This window comes from Thunnus albacares, chromosome 19 (genome assembly GCF_914725855.1).
Source record: "Thunnus albacares chromosome 19, fThuAlb1.1, whole genome shotgun sequence".
NCBI lineage: Eukaryota > Metazoa > Chordata > Actinopteri > Scombriformes > Scombridae > Thunnus > Thunnus albacares.
Window position 1 is genome coordinate 16961568 of NC_058124.1, and position 21851 is coordinate 16983418.

At 37.0% G+C, this 21851-nt stretch overlaps 2 protein-coding genes and 1 long non-coding RNA gene across 3 annotated transcripts in view; 2 read left to right on the forward strand and 1 right to left on the reverse strand.

The window, feature by feature from the left end:
* The window catches only part of LOC122969298 (zinc finger protein 516-like), a 21625-nt gene extending 15141 nt beyond the window's left edge, over positions 1-6484 (reverse strand). Inside the window, exons 1-2 of the mRNA XM_044334880.1 lie at positions 6251-6484; positions 6118-6166 (exon numbers count right to left, since the gene is read on the reverse strand). The gene's annotated coding sequence lies outside the window, so the exon portion shown is untranslated. The remainder of the gene's footprint in view (positions 1-6117; positions 6167-6250) is intronic.
* LOC122969303 overlaps positions 3578-21851 on the forward strand; it is a 27926-nt gene continuing 9652 nt past the window's right edge. The window contains exons 1-2 of the long non-coding RNA XR_006398979.1: positions 3578-3588; positions 5133-5217. This is a non-coding gene — a long non-coding RNA (uncharacterized LOC122969303). The remainder of the gene's footprint in view (positions 3589-5132; positions 5218-21851) is intronic.
* Positions 11609-14738, forward strand: LOC122969299 (relaxin-3 receptor 1-like). The gene is made up of 2 exons (XM_044334881.1): positions 11609-11809; positions 12910-14738. The coding sequence occupies exon 2, from the start codon at positions 13032-13034 to the stop codon at positions 14235-14237; it is 1206 nt and encodes a 401-aa protein (XP_044190816.1). The 5' UTR covers positions 11609-11809; positions 12910-13031; the 3' UTR covers positions 14238-14738.

Consider the following 21851-nt stretch of genomic DNA (forward strand, 5'->3'; position numbering starts at 1 on the left):
AAGCAGTATGTCTCCTCCAAAGCTAGAAGCCACCAAAATGCTTCTGAAACTCCAATTATAAAGAATGTGAAACTGACTAAAGAATATGAAAGGGCTACAATTATTTCATTATCAATTAATCTGTTGATTGCTTTCTCGATTAATCGTTTGGTCTATAAAATGTCCGAAAATGGTGAAAGATGCTGATCACTGTTTCCCAAAGACAAAGGTGACATCTTCAAATGTCTTGTTTTGTCCACAACCCAAAGATATTTAGTGTATTATCACAGAAGACTAAAGAAAACAGAAAACATTTACATTTGAGAGGGTGGAATCTGAGAATTTGGGCATTTTCTCTTTAAAAAAAAAGACGACTCAAAATGATTAATTGATTATCAAAATAGTTGACTAATCTGTGGATCGACTAAAAGTTGCAGCTCTGCAATGTTTTTTCAATGAGAATAATAATCTTGTTTACAACGATTTTCATTATCTATCAATTTGCCAATTATTTTCTAGATTAATTGATTATTTGGTCCACAAAATGTAAGAAAATTGTGAAATTGCCCACTTTCAATGTCCTAAAGCCCAAAGTGATATCATCAAATTGCTTGTGTTATTGCCTTTTTTTCTGTCAATAGACTTATTGATTAATCACCTAATCATTTCTGCTCTAAATCATTCTCATGGTTTTGGTCTGACTTGGAAAATGAGACTTGCTCTGCCAGTCATATCTGACTCACTGGATTCAGTCAAAGAATTTCACACCTAGTTTGAGTCAAAGTTCAGTTTGAGTTGAACTTTGAACCCTAAACTATTGAACACTACAGAAATAACAGTAGAATTTACTAAATTTGGTGTTACTTTATCATCTCAATTGATTATGATAAGGTTACTTCATCTCAATAGTGGGTTTTAATTAACTGTGGTGTTAAACCTTTTTGGGTTTTTTTTTTTTACAAATGTTGGCGATAAGTGACGAAACTCCTTTACAAGGAAACACTATCTTAAGGTGGTAGGTTAAAAATAATTTCTTCACACACAAAGCATAGTATAATGTATCCCTGTGCATTAATATTGTCAATTATAAGTGCCCGGTATCGATTATTGCTAAGTGCCAAACTTGCTACTTGATGTTTTAAATTTTAAAAAATTACAAATCAAATACACCTACAGCAGAATCTCATGAGCATCTGGTATTCCTGAGACGTTTTGGAGCTGACGTTGCTTATGGCTTTGCTTTTTTTGTGATGTACTGTACTGTCTATCATTGTATAAGATCAAAATTCTCAAATTATATAGTACATGTGGATTTGTAGTCCAGAACAACGTGTGTAATTCCCCATTTCCTGCTATGATTAAGGTAATGATTGAAGAAGGGTAAGGCGATACCTGCTTAGCGATTTTACCCTGGAGCGAAAGAATGACAGCTGGCAGCAGGGTCTGGATTAGGTTTCCCATAGGGGTTTGCATCTTTTACACCACCACTTCTTTGGAGTAGAATGGGGCGATAGTAACCTGACTCCCTCAGACCCATCCAATCTCGTCTCCCTCTGTCTCAATGGGGCCAAACAGAAGGGATCTGTGAACGCCTTACTCATCCCTCCCATCTTCCATCTGGACATTTTGCCAGTGTTTGCACTCCAGTTCCTCCACTGGAGACTTAAAGGGCAAGTCCTTTTTTTTTTTTTCATAAACCAATCTGATTCATCACAAACTGGGAATTTTGTCAGCCCATTCAGATCTCACTGGCACAAAGAAAAGCAGATTTGTGGCCAAAGAGAAATGATGCAGTGCCAGTGTTTTACTTTAATTAGACTACACTACCCTTTATAAAAACAACTGATATCTGAATAAACAATGGCAGTGACATTAAAGACGTTGCTAATTTTTCCTATTTTCAAAACATATTTGATGTATCTATGGATTAGGGCTATTTTACCAGAATCTATTGACAAATCTTAATACGACTTAAAATCTAGGGTAGCAACCAACTTAAAATCTAGGGTAGCAACCAACAATTATATTCAGTACTGATTAATCTCCCAATCTCCTGATGACTCACTGATGTAACAAAGGGAAAAAATGCCCATAGCAATTTCTCAGAGTCTAACTTGACATATTTAAATGTCTTGCTTTGTCTGACCAATCACCCAAAACCCAAAGATATTCAGTTAACAATTATATAAAGTAAGAAAACACAAATAAATCATAGTTGAAAAACTGACACCAGTGGAGTTTTTGCATAAAATATTAAATTATCAAACAAGTATCAAAATTGTATTTTCTGTCAATTGACTGACTAATTGACAGATCGCATGATACCGCAATCAACTCATTTCTGTTGTTTTCAAAAGATTATTTTTTGGGAGTGGTTCCATTCTCATCTGTTTAACATGTAGTCACTTTTAGTTGTGTAATATTTTGGACCATAAGGTCCAGGTAGCTTGAACAATATACCCCATACAGACAGCTAGCATGGACAGCTAGCATATGCCTCCATGAGACTGAATCCAGCATGTGGTTCATCTGTGTGCTGTTGAGTAATAACATTAGAGCAGGCTATTTCAGACCCTGTTCACACCTGGCATTAAAATGCATCTCGGGTGATCCGATCAAAAGTGGACAGCTCTAAGTACAGGTGTGAATACACCCATGACGCATTGAGGATGCACTGAGATCCAATTGTTCAGACCATATTCGGAGGTGGTCTGGGCCACATATGGCCACATTCTTTTAGCAGTGTATATGAGAATGTATCCAGGGCCATAGCACTTACTCATTCGTGCGCCAACAGCATCACATTTAAGTGCAAAACAACAAGAAACCACAACAACAGGCTAAATGGATTCTCGTGGATGGCAGTGTTTCATAATTCTGGATGGCGGATGGCGCTCATAATTCTGCAGGGGCACTGCTACAGAATTATGAGCGCAGCTACTAAAATTTCACGTGATCATTAATATCAATGGGCTACTAAAAATTTTCACTTGCACACTATGCGAGCGCGATAACACCCTACATTATTGTGGAATTGTTTAGAGTCATCGACTTGTACATCAAATCCAAGAATCCTTCCTCTCCTCCCTCGTCAAAGGACATCTACATGAAAGGTACTGTCATAAGAGTATCGTAACTCCGTTAAGGAATAAGGCCGTGTGTAATGTGTGTGCGTAGCGAGTGTGTGGTTGACTGAGCAGCAGAAAAGTGACAGTGCATGCAAGCAGAGCAGAGAAAAACGTTAGCAGTGAGTTGTCAATCTGGCATTAAATGTACAGTACAGGCTACAGCGTGTCAGTTAATAAACACTGCAGCTTCTCAAGACCAAGAAAAGTCTCGTCTGTTGTTTCTCCAACTGCTGGAAAGATGAAGGGGGTTAGCTCCAAAGTTAGCGACAATGAATTAGCCTAATCTGACCAGGCTCACTTAAGGTGGACTGACTTTTAAGGTGGACCAGCTATTCTCATTTCAGTGTCATTCTCAGTCGCTCCTAAACAGAGAACAGAGAAATATCTGGCTGCTGAATCTCTCCTGAGTTTTGTGATTGGATTACCCAAGATGCATGTTAAAAATTAAAGTGTAACCACTACTACTTACTTCATATATTAAGTATTTAACCGGCTCAAGTGCTTTTGTAGTTTCATTTTAATTACAAAAAGTGCACAACAACCTAGAAACACATGAATATATATTTGTGAGCTTGTTGGGTCTAAGTTTTACCTCAAAATAGATGTTAAGTAACAAGGTATTTAACATTTTTGAGGTAGGGTCAGCAAGTGATTACCTCTCTTTTGAAGAGAGATCAGCTTTATGGTATGGTGAAGATTGTTGTGGTCATATGTATGTGGTTTAAAAACAACTTACAGAACATACTTTGGATATAAGCCATCGGCACATACTGCATTTTTACTACCTTACATTAATTCCCAGGAATGACAGCGTAATGATTTTGGCCTGTTTAGAACATCTATGATCTATCCTGGGGTTTTCTCCCTTTACAGTATCTTTTCCTTGGGGAACCCCAAAGCAGTTTAAAGACTCAATAAACCATTTTGGTGCCAGTCATTCCCACATTTTCTTGTAGCTATTATTTTCAGTTAAATGTGTTGTTTTATGAAATGCTGTTAGTGTGTATAGTCCAGTCTTACCTCGTGCATGAAATGTTTTTGTCGTATTATTGTCTGACAAGAAAACCTTTGCATTTTTTAGATTATGTTTGCATCAATTTTTACTTTCTTACCCGTAACACTAACAGTCTGTGGCAGTACCATAAGAGATCTGCCACTGTACATTTGATTTTTGTCCCACTGTGAAGCTTTATTTTTGTTGTTTTCATTTAGTCAGCCCATTATCACACAAGGGAGCTGCCCAAAGTGGAGATGGCCTTACCCCTCACATCTTCCTGTCTGCTCTGTCTGCACCCCTCCCCCCGTCCAGCAAACAAGCTCCTGTCCAGACCCCAGTCTCCTGACCTAATCTAGATGATTAAATCATTTTTCTTTAGTACAAATTTTGTCCCCCCGCTACTCTTGTCTGGTAGTTGCCGCACACCCTCCCCTATTGATCGTCATGCTGAGGAGATTACCCTAATAGCTGGGATTACCTCCCCACATGTTGGTTGGCCACATACGGGAGGGGGGGGGGGGAGGGGGGAGCGCTGGGGATGGTGCATGCTGTGCATGATGTGCAAGTGTATGGAAGGAGGGTGGGAGGAGTAAGATATTGAAAATCTGGGCCTATGTTTGTTTATTGTCTATGAACACTAGAAAATGATAAGAGCTAACAGAGTAATCATATCTGGTTATCTGGTGGATGTAATTAGAGCTTTTGCATTACACATAACAGTCTTCACCCTTAAATGCTTACACTGATGATCGGGCATGATACAACAGATTTTTATCAGCAGGCCAGACAAACAACACCCTGAAGACCTATTTGACACATATTTGACCTCTCATGCTCATTAACTCTATTCAGCCTGGGTTTAAAGCTCAGTGGCATCACCTTGCAATGTTTTTTTACTAGAACTGGATCATATAGTTAGTTAATAGATGAGTCAACTGACAGAAAATTAATCAGCAACAATTTTGATAATAGACTATTCGTCTAAGCCAACTTGTGGCAGAAAGGACCCTACGCTACAAGCTACCCAGGCAAAAAATCCAGATATTCTCTTGTTTCAGCCTCTCAGATGTGAGGATTTGCTGTTTTTCTCTGTTATATAATTGTAAATTAAATGTCTTTTAGTCTTAAGAGTGTTGGTTGTTCAAAACAAGCAATTTAAAGACGTCACCTTGGCCTGTGGGGAATTGTGACAGCTATTTTTCACTATTTTCTGTTGTTTCACAAACTAAATGATTAAGTGGTAATGACTTTTTTCAGTTGCAGCCCTGCTTTGTGTTTGATAATCCCCACTTTTCAGCTACAGGCCTTGATAACAATAACTACAACAATTTTCTGGCAAACACTGTCCCATCCACATGTTTCACAATAGCCCAGTTGGACATCTCTGGGTTCGGGTGGCTGCTGGCCCTGAGGTGTTTTTGTTTTTTTTAACTTTACACTTTCTAACAATTGCCAGAGGTTAAAGCTGCTAGAAATCAAGATGTTATACCCACTGAGGCAGGCAGGCAGAGAGAGAGAGAGAGAGAGAGAGAGACTGGAGGCCATTCAGACAGTGCAGAGAAAAGGAATTCCGTTAATCCGCCGCTGATCCGGTACAATGGCAGCCTTGTTGTCTGTCCCGTTTGCACTCACTTACCACAAGTTTGCGTGCGTTGACAATGTTCACTGATAGCTTGTTCACAGCTGTGCCAAACAGCAGTAATGCTAATAATAATAATAGCTTAATAATAATAATGATGATGATGATGATGTGGGGAGCTGGCTTGCTTGTGTCAGTCGCTAGTAGCAGCTTGCCCCAACACGAGATACAGAGAGAGGACACACACGACTTGGCCCGAGTGTTTTACTACAGTATAACTGACATCCATTGCTGACTAACTAACCGACTGGAGGTTGTAGTTAACTTTCGCCCACACAAACTCCAAAACAGAGCGTGTACAAACTGGCTGAGCATCCTTTACTCCCGTTACACACTATCTTTTTTTTTTGTTAACCGTCGTTTTTACTCCTTACCTTTTAGTGAGGGTTTAGGCGGCAGGTCGCTCCTGAAGGAATCCCATCACTGATTAAAAAAAAAAAAAAAAAGAAAAAACAACAATGGCGAACCACGTTTATAACAGCTAAAACACTTGTCGACAAATCTGACCGTTATCCTTCAGTTGTGGGCTTCTCGCTGCTTCTCCGTAGCGTTAAAACTTCACCGTCTTTTCAATCACAGCGGTGCACCTGAACCGCAGTCCCGTCCTCCTCTCGCCTCCTCCTCCTCCGCCGCAGCAGCAGGAGCAGCAGCAGCAGCAGCCCGTCGTTGTTGGGGACATGAGTGACGCGAGAGATAACGTTATTAACGTTAATAACAAGCCGGAGTGATCTCTGCGTGCGCGCGGCTCCGCTCCATTCACTGAGAGGTGAACGGGTAGGCGCGCGCGGTACATTTGGCTAAGTGACGTTACTTTACTCAGGATCATTTAGTAGCATAATTTTAAAGGTGGATGTACTCAATAATGGCCTCCATCTACTAATATAGGAAATAAAGTTCAATCAAGCCCCCGTTTGTTATTAATCTGTTATTACTATTGTAAACGTATCATAAAGTATAATAATTAGTTTAACTTTAATTGTACAAATTGAATACTCGTGGTGGTATAAAAATGGCTATATGTAGGCTATATAAATTAACACTCATGGAAACTAGGAAAGGCTGAAATGTTTAGACCTCAACATGCTGACTAGACCTTTGTGTTTTAAAGGCACAATCCACCCTAATATAGGCTACATTCAGTTGAAGTGGTGGCAGAAGTATTAAAATCTTTTACTTAAAGATTTCCTCCAGTTTTAAGATGTATATATAAAATACTCTACTTTGAATAAGAATTTGTCTTATGTGGGTTTTTTTACACAAAAATTAAAATATCTTACTCCTTGTCCCTCATTTAAAATTCCAAAATCTATGAATATGCAATTTGTTTTTTAATTTTTTTTTTAAGATTAACTACTAGACACATCATGTTTCTTACTTCTATGTAAAGTCAAATCTCAGTGTTTGTGCACTGGAGGCTTCACGTTTCCACATCACACTTGTGTAAGTTGCATATGCAGTTGCAAACTATTTGTGATGTCACAAATCATGCTCATAGGCCTACCCCTTAAACTGTTTTTTTGAATGACAAAAGGGAAACTTTCCACTTTAAGAAGATGAATGTGAAAACAACCTTCTAGTGTCAAACTCTGCACATACATCGTTCTGCACGGTGAAGCTCAAACATTCAACTCTAGGAACAAGAAGAAAAACATATTTTTGAGTTGAGGGGGACTTGCTGTATTGGTAAAAGAACCAATACAGCAATGTAAAAACAAAGTACTCCATTACAAGTAAAAGTCCTGCATGAAAAATTCTACTTATGTAAAAAGTACATAAATATTAGCATCAAAATGTAGCCTACTTGAAATATTAGTGCTTATTATGTCTCTATGACTGATATTTTACTGTGTATGACATCATTAGATTGTTAATACTGAAGCATCAATGTGTAAGCAGCATTTTACAGCCGCTGGAGGTGGAGCTAGTTTGAACTACTTTATATACAGTTAGACAGTCCAGTGATTCCCAACTTAGGGGTGGGGCCCCTCCAAAGGGTCACCAGATAAATATGAGGGGTTGTGAGATGATTAATGGGAGAGGAAAGAAGAAAAAACAAAGTTCTGATACAGAAATCTGTTTTCAGTGTTTGGACCTTTTCTCTGATCTTTAACTTTTGGTGAAATATTGGATCATTTGAACATTTATTGAAATGAAACCGTGTGAGAAGTTCAGAGGGAAAAATCACTGTTTGGTGGAGCTGTTAACAACTCATAGACATCTGAAATGTAAGCCTGATTACACACTGCTTTTTGTAAGACGTCAAAAGCCAAAAAGGTTGGAAACCACTGGTTTCATCTTTTCAATATTTCCCTCTGAAATGTCATGGAGTGGAAGTATAAAATAGCATCAAATTGAAATACTCTAAAGTACAAGTACCTCAAAACTGTGCTAGTTATTTTCCACCACTGATCAGTTGCCAAGTACATCCAGGGAAAACTAATGCAGTCCAATACAACAACCATGCAATAAATCCTACCTTCATGACAGATATGATGTTAATTGTGTTAATTGAACTTTATGGTCATTTTTGAGGCAGTAGATTGTTTTGGTGTTGAATTGTATTGCCTCATACTGAGAGGTGTTTCTGATATTTTGTCCATCCCATTGATATCGATAAAAATAAACTAAATATTAGAAACGCCTCTCAGTATGACCAAATCAACAGCGCCACTAACTGCCAAAAAATGACCATAGAGTTTAGGCTACATGTTAATTTTTATGGTGTGAAACTCATTACAATAGCACAAATGTTTAGTGTGATTTTTCTTTGGTAAGGTGTAGACAGTTAAATGTGTTACTGTCAGTAGGATCGGATTAATCTGTTTCATTTTTACAAGTTCCTACAAGATTTCAAACTGTAACAATGTGGCAACAACAACAAAACCACTACCACAAAAAATAATAATTTACAAAATGTACAGTAATTGCAAACAAAGTCTATTTCTATCACCAGTTGGTTGCACAGCAGGCTGGTCATAGGTTCCCTTGCTGTTTTTAGACATGTTTTACATGTGTTTATATAATTTTATTTCACAAAAGAAGGCTAAATGTTTGTCTTTTTTTATGTGAAATATAATATATAATAAATAACTTCACTTTTACAAATAAGCTCAGGCTGTCTTTTGTTAGATCTGACATTTGTCACCAGAGGGCTCACTTTAAAAGAAAGCATGTAGATAGTGCTGAAGGGAGACCATTGTAGGCCTCCTCCTCCTCTTGCTCTTGACACAGTGGAGTGTTGTGTTGTAGTCTCATTTTTACAAAGGGTGGCGACAAAGCCACGTTTTCTCTGGTAAATTCACTCTCCTCACAGACCCCCCCATTCCCTGTGGCACAACTCAGATGGCGTGCTCAGATATGCACGCACCATGATGGTGTAGTGGGCATGAATCCAAGTATGTGATCCATTTATAAAAGTGGAACCCAAAAATATACAATTGTTCAGCTGATTTGTGTTTTGCAAAAGGACACCACTGCCCCAAAATGTGGATTCAAATAGCATATTACACTAAATCACCATAATTGTCTTTTATATATTATTGTCTTATATATAATCCCACACCTTAATCAGTTTTACACAAAATTTACAATCATTTCTCATGGCAGAGTATCGTTCTCTTGCAGGGAGGGGCCATAATGTTACAAAGGTGCTGCAGTGCTATAACCGCAACTATGAGTGCAATGTTCAATGTCTCACAGAAGACAGAAATAAGTGGAGAGATACACAGATATCTCCTTGTTGCTCAAGCTTCCTTCAAGGGAGTTCAAGGAAGTAATTACTATGTTTCCCAAAAAGTTCAAGAATGTGAATGATGTCAACTTTCAGTATAGAAAATTTATTGAAATGTTCACGGTTGTCATGGGCTAATTTCTTTGGCTATTCATGTGCTTTCTCGTGCCTTTACCCAACGTTACAACAACAATTTAGTGTGAAATTGATTTCAGGTTTATAAATTTAATTAAGAGGCTTTATCAAAGGGGTGTGGCAAGGGGGAGCCATTTTTACCATACAGATATAAAGAGGGTTCATAAGCAATTGGAATAGTATTGATAAGGAGTTCAGTTTAAGGAAAAGTTTGACATTTTGGAAAATTCTTGCCCAAGACTTAGATGAGATTATCTGTACAGTGGAAACAGAAACAGCTAGCCTGGCTCTGTCCAATAACAAAATCCGCCTCCCAACACCTCTAAAGCTTCAAAAATATATAGTCTATGAGATACAATATGTTAATTCGTGAGCTTTAAAGATGCTAAACTAAAGCCAACCATCTCCTGGTTCAAGCTTCATATGCTTCGGCATACAGATATAAAAGTGCTTGAAGAAGTCGATATGTGCAGTTTCAGATATCAAGTTCATGATGTTTGTGCATCGAGTTACAGTACAGTGCACTCTAAAAAAACAAAAAACAAACTATAGACAGAGTGAATGATAGCTGAAATCCAAACTGTTAAAGCACAATGCTGAATAAGATGGATGTCAAAAGATTAAATTTTGTCTGTAGATGTGAAGAAGATCCTATATGATCAAAACATCTGTTTATTAATAGTTATTTGCAAATTGGAAGCTTAAGACAGAGTGCTAGATCCTCTCTATAATAGAGAAAGGATTATTATAAGTCAATTAAAGTGAAGCTGTGCAACAGAGGAAAACACACAGGTATTAAAACACACAGGAAATTAAAAGTGTTGTTTGTTTTGGCACATTGCTGGCAATGAAAACTCCGACACTCAGGGAGCTGCATGTTTTGTTCAGCTAGTTTATGAAGATTGTTCAGCTTGGACAGACCAGCATTAATCAACTTCCCCACTCTTCCGCCTATTCCAACCTAATCTCATTTAGTCATTCACCACTGATGTACTTTCCACTATCAACAATTCATAATGAAGAGTCATCTCTGCTGCTCGATCTAATCTTGAAGCAACGCCCCAGATATAAATAGAAAAAACATAAAAACAAAGAAGACGTGTAGGTGCCTGATTATCAAAGGTTTTTCATTTTTTGGTTATGACTTATTAACCACAAAGCAAAGTACAAGTTTAACTTCTCTCCTTTTTTTGCCTTTGCTACTCTTTTATTTTCTGTCAGTCTTGTCATGTCAATCTTCACCTGTATGTGCCTTTAACACCACAACAATATGTGAAACACCTGCCGCCTCTGTGCAAAGACAGGGGGGTTGGTTGAATGTCACAGAAACAGTTAAACACCTCAAAATGTGATTTTCAGTTTAATCTTTATTTTAAGTGAAAAAAAAAAGAAAATATAAATCAAAACATAAATTAACCAGTTATGTGACCAAGGGGCCCATTTCTTACTACGTTATATTTATGTTGTAGTTTTCAAAACACTGTTACAAAGTACTTTACCAGTAGGTTCAGTCAGATAACAAAACCCAACATTCAAATATTATTTTGCTCCATAAAACAGCAGGTATATGTTACAGTAAGGAAGAAAGAAGAAGGTGAAAGAACAATATAATCCTAGACAGAAGAGAGCACATAGTTGTATGATAGTTGTATTATTAATATGTGCATATCTATATTGTATCTTTATTGTATTTTTTATTACTTGACTGAGAGATCTGCGTGATTCCAGCGCCCTTGTACACCTGTACCTGAGCAAATGGCAAATAAAGCCTTGAATCTTGAATTGAATTGAAACTGTGTGTGTGTGTTTCGTTTGTTTGTTTTTAATTTTAAAAAATGTAATCAAGGAGTTAAGACTGAAAACATAAATTGGATTTGTATCTTCACTAAAAGCTGATTACTTTTTGATTGGCTGGTGAACTTATTTTTCACAGAATTTGACTGACAGGCAGCATTTTTTAATCATATCTTTTCCATCATAATCAGTGCTGTTTTCTGTGTTTCACTAATGCCATTTATTATTTCCGGTTTTAATATGCAGAGGAGGAATATGATGGGGTGGAGCATGAATTCAGGATGGGTGACAGCTACACTGTTGTTGTTGACCACCTTTGAGATAATTCCATGTTGTGCAGCAGAGCTGGTGGCTCCAAGTAGACTAACTATTGAAACCTCAAGATTTACCTCCTTTGTGACATTCAGGTAAGATTTTTTTTTCTACAAATAGCCCAGAACATATATATAGAAATTTGGCAAAGACGTCAAATTTAGTCTATAACCCAATTCAAGAGCTTAAATAGACACATGTTAAGTATATTTATTTTACTGTTTCATGTCTGTCCATTATTATTGTCAAAGAGAAGGTGGCCTCATTGACAGCTGCTGTTGCAAAGCAAACCACAGTCTGGCAGATCTCTTTGTAGCTTTAAATTAAAATATGAGTTTAGATTTGGTTTGCATTTGCATTGATTTTGCTTGCAAAATTAAATGTTTTTGATCTTGCATAAATACAATGAGTGCGGATTAATCAAGCAATGCATTTGTCACTGATGAATACACACATTTTAAACACAGTTATTGCCCTGTAACCTTTACAAATTGTTTTACTGGCCTTTTACTCACAAATAACTGCAAGTTTTGGGTTGATACTCCATTAGATAGTAAATTATTGGCCATTTTAAGACTCCAAAGATCTGAGAAGAAATGAGATTTAAAAAAAAAAGATCTGAAATTTCTCTGCGAAAACGTACCATTTTAGTGAGACACATCTATCTTGCTATGCATTCTCTGAATTACCCAGGTTTTTTTCAAATGCTAACAGTATAAACTGTATTTCATATTGCAGCTTAAACTCCTAAAATCCCAAGGAGACATAATGTGTGAGTGTATCTGCTATGTTTTAATAAATGAGGAATAACACATCTATTATCTGGTAGGAAATATATATATAATGACATTTCTGACAAATCAACAATATCAATACTTTCAATTCTTGATCACACTCTTGATTGTGTTTGGCAGTAGATTTGTATGGGTTCTGATTGCATGATTAAAAAGTGACTCCAAAGGACTCTTGACAGGCTTTTCTACTTCAAAGGGCAACATTTGTTTAATCACTCTGTATTTATATTCATATTCATATTTTCTCCTAGAGAAGTTTTATTCTTTGAGATCTAAATTGGATTATTGAACTCTGTGGGCAACACTTTAGTGTAATTTGTTTATCTGACAAGGCTAATCTACTTATTTGCTCATAAACCGCAGCGCTTATTACATAATAATAATTTCCTCCTTCCTTGCAGGGATAGATGACTGTCAGCTGCTAAACAGACAACCAGAACTTACATTTTAAACAAGCGTAAACATCTTGAATAATAGTTGGACAACCTTAACACTCAACAAGATTTCCTTGAGGGGAGCCAAAATGTCAAACCCTGACTTCAAGAGACTTGAGCTCTTCAGAAACATCCTGAATGTTTGCAGTGTAGACTCATCTTGTAATCACTCCCACCTGACTTTCAACATGAGCATGTATGATGGGCTGGAAATTGATGATGGATCTCCCTGGCTAAGAATAGTCATCTCTGTGGTTTATTTTATTGTGGCCACTGCTGGAGTGTTGGGGAACTTGTTAGTAATGTTCCTGCTGTATTCCACTCATACCATCACAACAGGCATCATCAATTTCTTTGTGTTCAACTTAGCTTTGGCTCACCTACTGTTCTCCCTGGCCTTGCCATTTTGGGCCATAGACATTGCACTGGACTACAGCTGGCCTTTTAGCTTGGCCACATGCAAGGCTGTATCATTACTCACTGGGCTTAATGTCTTTGCTAGCTGCTTTTTCCTGACAGCTATGAGTCTGACCCGGTACTGCTATGTGGCAACTGCGCTCAAACCCAATGCTTCCCTGTGCAGTAGATTTTGCACTTCTCCTGTGGCCACAGCTTTTATCTGGGCTGGAGCACTCGTAGCAGCAGCACCCCGAGCTGTGTTTGCAGATCTGAGCCGTGTGGGTAGTGGTAACGACACAGCATGCCTGCTCCGTTTCCCAGATGGTACGGCCTGGCTTGGAATAAACCAGCTCCTGCGAGTGGTGGTGGGATTTTTGCTGCCCTACGCCACTATCATCCTCTCCTACTTGCTTCTGCTGCGCTTCCTCTGCCGGCATAAACTGAAAGGCAGCAACTCTCGGCGAAAGGCTGATGTTTCAAAGTCTGTGGCAGTGGTGGTGCTGTCATTCTGTGTCTGCTGGTTTCCCTACAATGTCCTCACCCTTTGGAGTGTCCTGATCCAACTTGACATTGTTGATATCAGTAACTCATTCTACTTGGCTCAAACATACTTTTTCCCTCTGGCTAACTGCTTGGCTTTCACCAGCAGCTGTTTCAACCCTGTTATCTACTGCCTGGTTCGAAAAGAATACCGTTTGGCTCTCCATAATGTGCTATTAAAACTTAGCCTGGCGATTATGTCCAAGATGCCCTATGGCATTAATTCTGATGAGGGATTGGGACAAGCTGGACAACTGGGCATTCCCCTCAACAACTTATACAGCCACACAACCCAGCCTGACACAAGGAGATTCGCAGCAATGTCAGCACTTCCAACAGTGGTTTCCAACCTGTAAAGCCACATTAGAATTATTTACACCTATACTTAAACTTCATGTGCTTTATTTTAAGAGTTTTGACTGTGTCCTTTAGAAAGACAGTTCTTTTCCTCTACTTTTCCTGTGCAGTGTGTATTTTTCAGATCTGATGTGGTGAAGAAGCCACATTTTAAAACTGTGCCTGTAGCTTTTGTGGGTCTTGCGTTTTACAGTTTTTGGTGTGCGGATAGGCTTCATGAAGATTTTACCCTTTTTCAGTAATGGCATGATAATATATACAACTTCGTAAATTTAATTTACACAATATACAATACTGTAACACAATACAGTTCAAATTTAACTTCAAGACGTCCATCCACTCTGTATTAGGCCTTCCCATTTCTTCTACTTCTTCTTAATAATTTTAGTATTATTACCATGAAATAGTGTACAATAGTTGACTATTAAAATAATAAAACTATTATACAAATTAATATTGCAGCACTGTAGTTCTGAATTGTGGTTTTCTTGGTTTTAGATTGTCCAAGTGTGAAAACATTTTTGTCATTTGTGCAAATAGAAATGAATAAATAAAATTGTTCTTAACCTGCACTTTCTACTTCTGATTGTGTTTTTGCTCTTCACTCAGATGTCTGTAACCTATTTAGGTTCTCTGTGTCTATGTTCTCTGTCTTGCTCTGTGATGCTTTGATTGAAGACAAAGAATATACAGAAATAAGACATAAAGTAATACTGTATATGTCAGAAATAACTACTTTTCTCTACAATACTACTAACTCACTACAGTCAAAGTTCATCAGAGTAATAAGACAGGCCCAAAACAGAACTGATGACACAAAATATGATCATTTTTTATCAAAAATGCATACTGTATATATGATTTCATACTTCATGTTGTTACTTTAAGAACAACAACAGTGATATTTGGCACTCAAAGCCCAAAATCAAACGGGGTGTATTCAGGGGGCATGTCAATAATATGAAACATTAATATATCCTCAAACATAGCATTTAAATTGCATTAGTGGCAAAATATATTGTAACCTCTAGCATATGGTTTAAAGGATGGCAATGCCAGATAGTCGATCCTTTGTTCCTGAAATATCTCAAGAACTATCAGATGGATTGTCATTAAAATTTTGCACAAACATTCATGATCCTCAGAGGATGAATCCTAATGACTTTGTGACCCCCAGACTTTTCCTCTCGCACCACCAGCAGGTTGACATTTTTTGGCTTTTAGTGTTGGCTTTTCACTATTGGATTGATATGAATGTACAGACATTCAATCACTTTCCTCTAGTGCATCATTTCCTCAAGATTTCAATTTGTCCAATATTTTGGTTTATGACGAAATCCCTGCCAAACTGACACTCCAATTAGCATCAGTTGTACTTTGTATTTAGTAATCATTGGCAAATGTTAGCATGCCAACATGCTAAAATAAGATGGTGATCATGGTAAATCTGCTTAGCAGTAACATGTTAGCATTGTCATTGTGAGCATATTGTCAAGCTGAAGTTAATAGAGCCTTGCAGAACCACTAACATGGCTGTATCTTAATCTTGTTTATAAAAGAGTGTGAGAGAGAGTCTTTGTTTAATTTTAATGCCGTGTCTGAAGTTAATCTCATTATACTCTAGACATGCAATCTTGCATGAAGTGTTTCAGAAATCCTTATTTTCTCAATATAAACATACAGTATGTATCACTGATGTGACATGTAACATCAAATTTGGGCAGTATGACCAATATGTGGACAATCATCTGCTGCATTTTCTACCTTCTGTGATCCCAACACGCCACAAGATGGTGGTGTTGTTCAATTTTTAGAACCGACATGGCTACACACCCTTGTCTTTTATAGACTGCTGCACTGGATAATTGGATTTGACTGAGTCCCACAATATTCTCGTAGTCATATAAGATTAAGTGCAGTTAAAAAACAACTTTGATTTTTTATTGTAATTTTATCTTTTATCGCAATCATAAGATTGCTTCAGTAAGTTGTCGACTCACTATAATAGCATCTTGAAGAATGGGGGGAACAATCCTGTAAGCTTTTACTATATTCTATCAATTCTTTTGTTTTTTCTACTGGATTCCCAAATGCCTTGAATTTCCAATTACTTTCCTAATTAATTACTAGTATCACTTGACTATACATTACAGGCCTATATGACTCTTTGAGGAGAGTAACAGCTGCTGAAAAGAAACTGAGAGCAGTGAGCAGAGAAGCAGGTGGTTGCCTGCAGTCCATTGGCATCATGCAGATCTCTGATGGAGAGCAGCTGACATCCCTCTACCTGCTTAGTGACAAGAGGGCACACTAAACAAGGTTTTGATGAATGACATGAGTGGTTGTGACACACAGAGCTGCAGTTGACATAAGAGGAGCATTGTTCAGTATTGTTTTGATTAGGTTGGAGATGTTTCATCCACTCATTATTTGTGAAGGAAGAGGGCGCTGGTGAGGCTTGCAGGAGTTGATCATCATGTTGAGTGTGTTTAGATCAGCAGATAACTGGGAACAAAGATTGGGGCGAGTTGGACTAAAGGATCATTGGAGCTGTTACTGATATAGTGAAGTCCATAGATATGTGGCAGATTGGGAGTGAGCCGGACTAGTTTGCCTCGGAAGAGCTTTGGGATGATTTTGTTGAATGCAAACCTTAAAACAACTGTTTTAGTCTGGTTTGCATGCAAAATCTTAATATTTTTTTGTTTTTTAACAATTGTTTTTAAGACAACAGCAAAATGACGGCATGACAATGAAATAAATTTACAAAAGATAAATAATGACACATAAGATAGTTTTAAAAAAATTACTTTGTATACATAAATCTAACAAAATGGATACAGAGAAATGGTAGCTGAAGTTGTAGTCTATAAATGGTGATAATTTTTACATGACACAGAAGAAATTTTATTTTCTTTAATTTAATAAAGAAAAGAAGAGAAATGAACCCACTGTGTGAAGGGGGATGAAAAGGTATCTCTCCATTTTAACAGGATCAGATATCGGACGAGAAGCGTGGCAAAGGCAATACAATCTGCCTCTGCTTTTGAGAGGGAAAGCATAGTAGACATGACACCAAAAATGATCAGCAAGGGGATGAATGAACTGATATTCGATATTTTTAATATTATTATGTAAGAAATGACAATGTGTAATGTGAGAGGTGTGGCTGGTGATGAACCTACAGAGAATTATCACCAGACTCTGCAGCTCCCCTCGGCTTTACGGAGCTTTATAGCGAGCTTCAGCTCATTGTTTAGCTGTTCAGCCTGCAACTTCACTGTTTTGGTTCACTCTCACTGCTCTCATAGTGTCGTTCTTAGCCGCAGCAGACAGCTGTTTTCAGAGAAAGAGCTCTAAAAACTCACTGTGGCTGGCTGGTGAAGTGGAGCATTTAAAAGCTGAGGAGCCAGATATTTCCCTCAGGAGTTGGAAGAGAGCAACAATGCAGCCAAAGGAGAAAGAATATTGGACTTACATTCAGCTATTGGACAGAAGCACAACTCCAAATGAATCATAGTGTTGCTCCAAAAACTGCCAGATGTGTAAATAATAAATGACACTGAGCCTCACTGGATGTCAGCAAACAACTGCAAACAACTGTCCCTCTGTGTCCTCCATGTCTGATGGCGATTGTGTCACTAACTTTGTCAAATTATAGCTAAACAGTACACTAAAGTATGTTTCTGATAGCATTTGAGGTGAGAAATAGGCAATGCACTAACAGAATCTTGATCCATTTGTGATCAGCACTGCCTAGTTTGACAGTTTGATCTGAGTTTCGTGAGCTGTCTGTGTTCTATTATACATACTTGTTTTGGTCTTAGATGTTGGTGCCATAGTGCGACATCTAGTGGCTGAATGTTGTGTATTGCAACTTTAAAGGTGATGATATGTCAGTATTGTGTTCACAACTTATTTCTGCTGCCCCCAAGTGGCCAAAAAAATCTGCAGATTTAAATCAGGTTTGCCAAATAAAAGTGAGAGCTGTCAACATATGCAAAGATATAATTGAGGGTCACATTGACATCATATATTTTGGTTGCTTTGGTGTTTTTACTGTTTTCTACTTTATTATTGTTACGTTTGTCTATGTTTGTCTTTGCTTGTGCTGTATCAAAGAATAATTTCTGTTACTATGTGACAGACAATACAGTTTCTTGAGTCTTGAGCCTATAGGGATCAACAGTCTTAACATTACCAGATGTTCTCTGTCTATCTTACATTAAAGTGAGACTGTGTAACATCCACTATGGCCTAAATTAACAATTAAAGAATAACCTCTGGGTGTATTGAATTGATTGATGGCACGTTATTGCTTATAAACTAAACTTTTCATTTTTAAGAGGACGTTAACATATGTCACTTTAATGTTTATCAACCCACTAAATGCTGTGAGATAAAGATAGAAAACCTGACACTTCCTTCATAAACATTTTGTTTTTAAGTTCTAGAGATGTTGTGAGACTGTTTGTTACATAGTTCACTAATGTGCTTTATTACATTGCATCACTCTTTTATAAGACAGAAAATAGACTCAAGTAGTCCCATGGTCACATATTCACCAATTTCAGTCCAGTCTCTCAAGTTCTTTTCCAATTTTTTTGGTCTTTATCATGAATAATGTATATTTACAGTAGGTATTTATAAAAATCTTCAATAAAAGAAAACTTCAGACTTTACTGTTCAAAGAATTTAATGGAAAGCTTATGCAAATGTAGGCCTATATGACGCAAATGTAACCTTCCTTTAGTCATATTTAAGAAGCTGCTAAAAAATAGCTCACTATGGTGCTTTAAATAAAAAAATCGTCAATTAGGGATTTATTAATTTATTTAAATCACTCGGAAAAATCACCTGAAAAATGAATACATTCCCTTTGTTCAAACATAACAAATCATATCAATCAAGTATACTTACACTAATAATAATAATAATTACAAGCGCAATCATACCTACAATAATTACCATTATAAATAAAACTACCAACATTAAACATCCACCATACAACATCAGGGGACTGGAGGGTATGGCTTATCCATGGGGCATGGCTTATTTCAAAAGAAATGTCAAGTAAATGAAGGTATTACATCCAGTAGGCCTAATTCAAGTCAGAAATCCCACTAACGAAATTGTGACACAGTAAATCAATTGTGCAGAATAATAGCTGCCGAGAAAAAAATACTTTGTTTCATCCCAAAATGCTATACATCCATTTTAGAAACATAAATATGTTGAGTGACGTTAAATACCCTTATTCAAAATATACAAGATATTTCATTTAATTTATTACGTCCTGCTTTAGCTGCAGCAAAGCGGCAGTTCTTCTCCCTTGGGTCAACAAAGGTTCGTAAATACTCTAAAATGTCACGATTCTGTAAACATAAAGCACTTCTTCAATAGTAACTTCAATAATATTCCTCAACAAGTTTTATTACAGTGGAGCGTTTGTCACATTTTTCATTTCGAACAAGAAATTAAACATTTGTTTCGTTTTATGTCGCATATAATACAAGACAAGTGTAAATTCCACAATTTATATGGATGAGATGAGGGCCAGGAGCCAACTAAAATGAAAGCAGAGTAGTTGCTGCAGCACAGACCACTCATCTGATGTGCTTTTTGAACTGTATTTCGCTTTAATGCTCACTTGCCAACAATTGTTTCAATATTTTTGTGCATTTGGCATTGACAATATCAAAAAGTTATCTCTGTGTTCCTCGTAACACCTGAGAGTCTGACGAATAACTGGAACACGATCAATGTCATCCCATAATTAAAAAGGAGATTTTTATGAATTTTAATGGTAACGGCACTTAAATAGTAAACAGGACAAACTTTAGAAATGGCCCTGTGATGGCAAAGGTTATATACCAGTAATTCTAATATAGCAACAAACAAGCCAACAAAAATTAAGCCTGACTTTGCACATGGTTAAAAACAAAACTAGCTTTTTAGCATTAAATAAATGGAGGTTTTCAAGCCAAATGTAATAAAGTATCCTCCCAGGCCGTGGTATAAAGCAGAATAAGGATCTTTAACTGCAACAGAGAAGGGAGATGAGGGCGCAATCTCAGAGGTAGCGCACTGAACCACTGCAGCTAAGACAGAGAAAGTTGTTTAACTCTTCAAGAACACATGGGCATATCATATATGTTTATATCTTTTATAAAACAATTTTAAATTTATGGATTGCAGCTTCTCCTAAAATGAAAACAGAAGTGCAGTATTACATTTCAAAATACTGTATTGCAATGCAGGCCAAATAAATAAAAACGCGTATTTCCAAAAGAAGATTACTTAAAACTGCAATCCAGTATTGTTGAAAGCACCACTGCTATTTTGGTTAAACAACACAGGAGATATCTGAAGACCGTTTTTGCCATATTATTTCATCTTTAAACAGAAATGTGCTATGCTGGAAACTTAATCAACTCTCATCCCCGTAACACAGTCCCATTATAGCACTAATAGTGTCTGGATTGCAGCATTAAGAGTTAATAATATAAGAATCAGTTTACCACAAGTTCAACATGCCTGAAGGCCTACCCTTGATTTGAATACATTTTACATATAAGAATAGATATACATTAAGCTATTTTATACATTTCTGGTAACATAAACATATAACTTTGTATCATTGATATTTATCTGGAAAGAAAATGTCTTTTTAAAGGCAAGAGGTTAAGATAAATTATATCAACCATGAAATTTGTAATATAAATTCTGACTAACATACAGAGTTAACCAACACACTGCTTATTTATTCATCACCTGACTACAAAAAAAAAGACATTTAATATACAAAGTTTACATGTTGTTTTTTTGTATTGGCATTGTTATTTTGGGCCCTGCGGCACAGACTGTAAGGCAGTCATATCCTATGCACATATACTACATATCCCTGCTCGGAAACTCCTTATTGTTCTGTTGTTTTCACTGTTTGTCCTCTTTTTGTCTGCTGTTTCTGTCCGTTTCTCTCAGTACTTTCATGTTGTATAATGTGAAAAGGCTTGAATGCCACCCTCTTCTGAAAAAACTGAAGAGTCAGCAGGATGGATAAAAAAAAAAAAAAAAAAAAGATGCCTTCCAGTAAGAAAGCCATGTCAAAGTTTTTTTGTTTTGTACATTAGAATAATATCTGACGGCAAACTGACTTACTCGTCCTCGCATTTAAAAAGCACATGCAGAACTGTTGCACATCTATGCTTCAGAAACATTAAACACAACAGATGAGTAATTCACTACTTGCTATAATATGGTTTGTTTCCAGTTGCACATAATGTTTATAATTGTAGTTATTAAATTTATTTATATAGCACTTTTCAAAACCAATGTTACAAAGTGCTGTACAACAAAACAAATAATAAAGCTTAAAAGATAAATAATGAAAATGTGGGACATGAAGGCCTTGATTTTACAATATTTCAGGTTGATTCATTACTTTTGAGGCTTTTATCTGTCAGTTTTTGCTTTAGACCTCCCTCTTGAAGAAATTTTTGAAATACTTTTGACAGACACAACATTTTTAAAAGAAAAAATCGAAGCAGCAGAGGTTGAGATACTCAGACTTTTAATCCCCAGTATGAGTCCAGCTCCAAAAATGTTCCTAC

What these genes read in the sequence shown, in the direction of transcription:
- LOC122969299 (XM_044334881.1), top strand. Translation starts at nt 13,032, where the DNA reads ATGTCAAACCCTGACTTCAAGAGACTTGAGCTCTTCAGAAACATCCTG.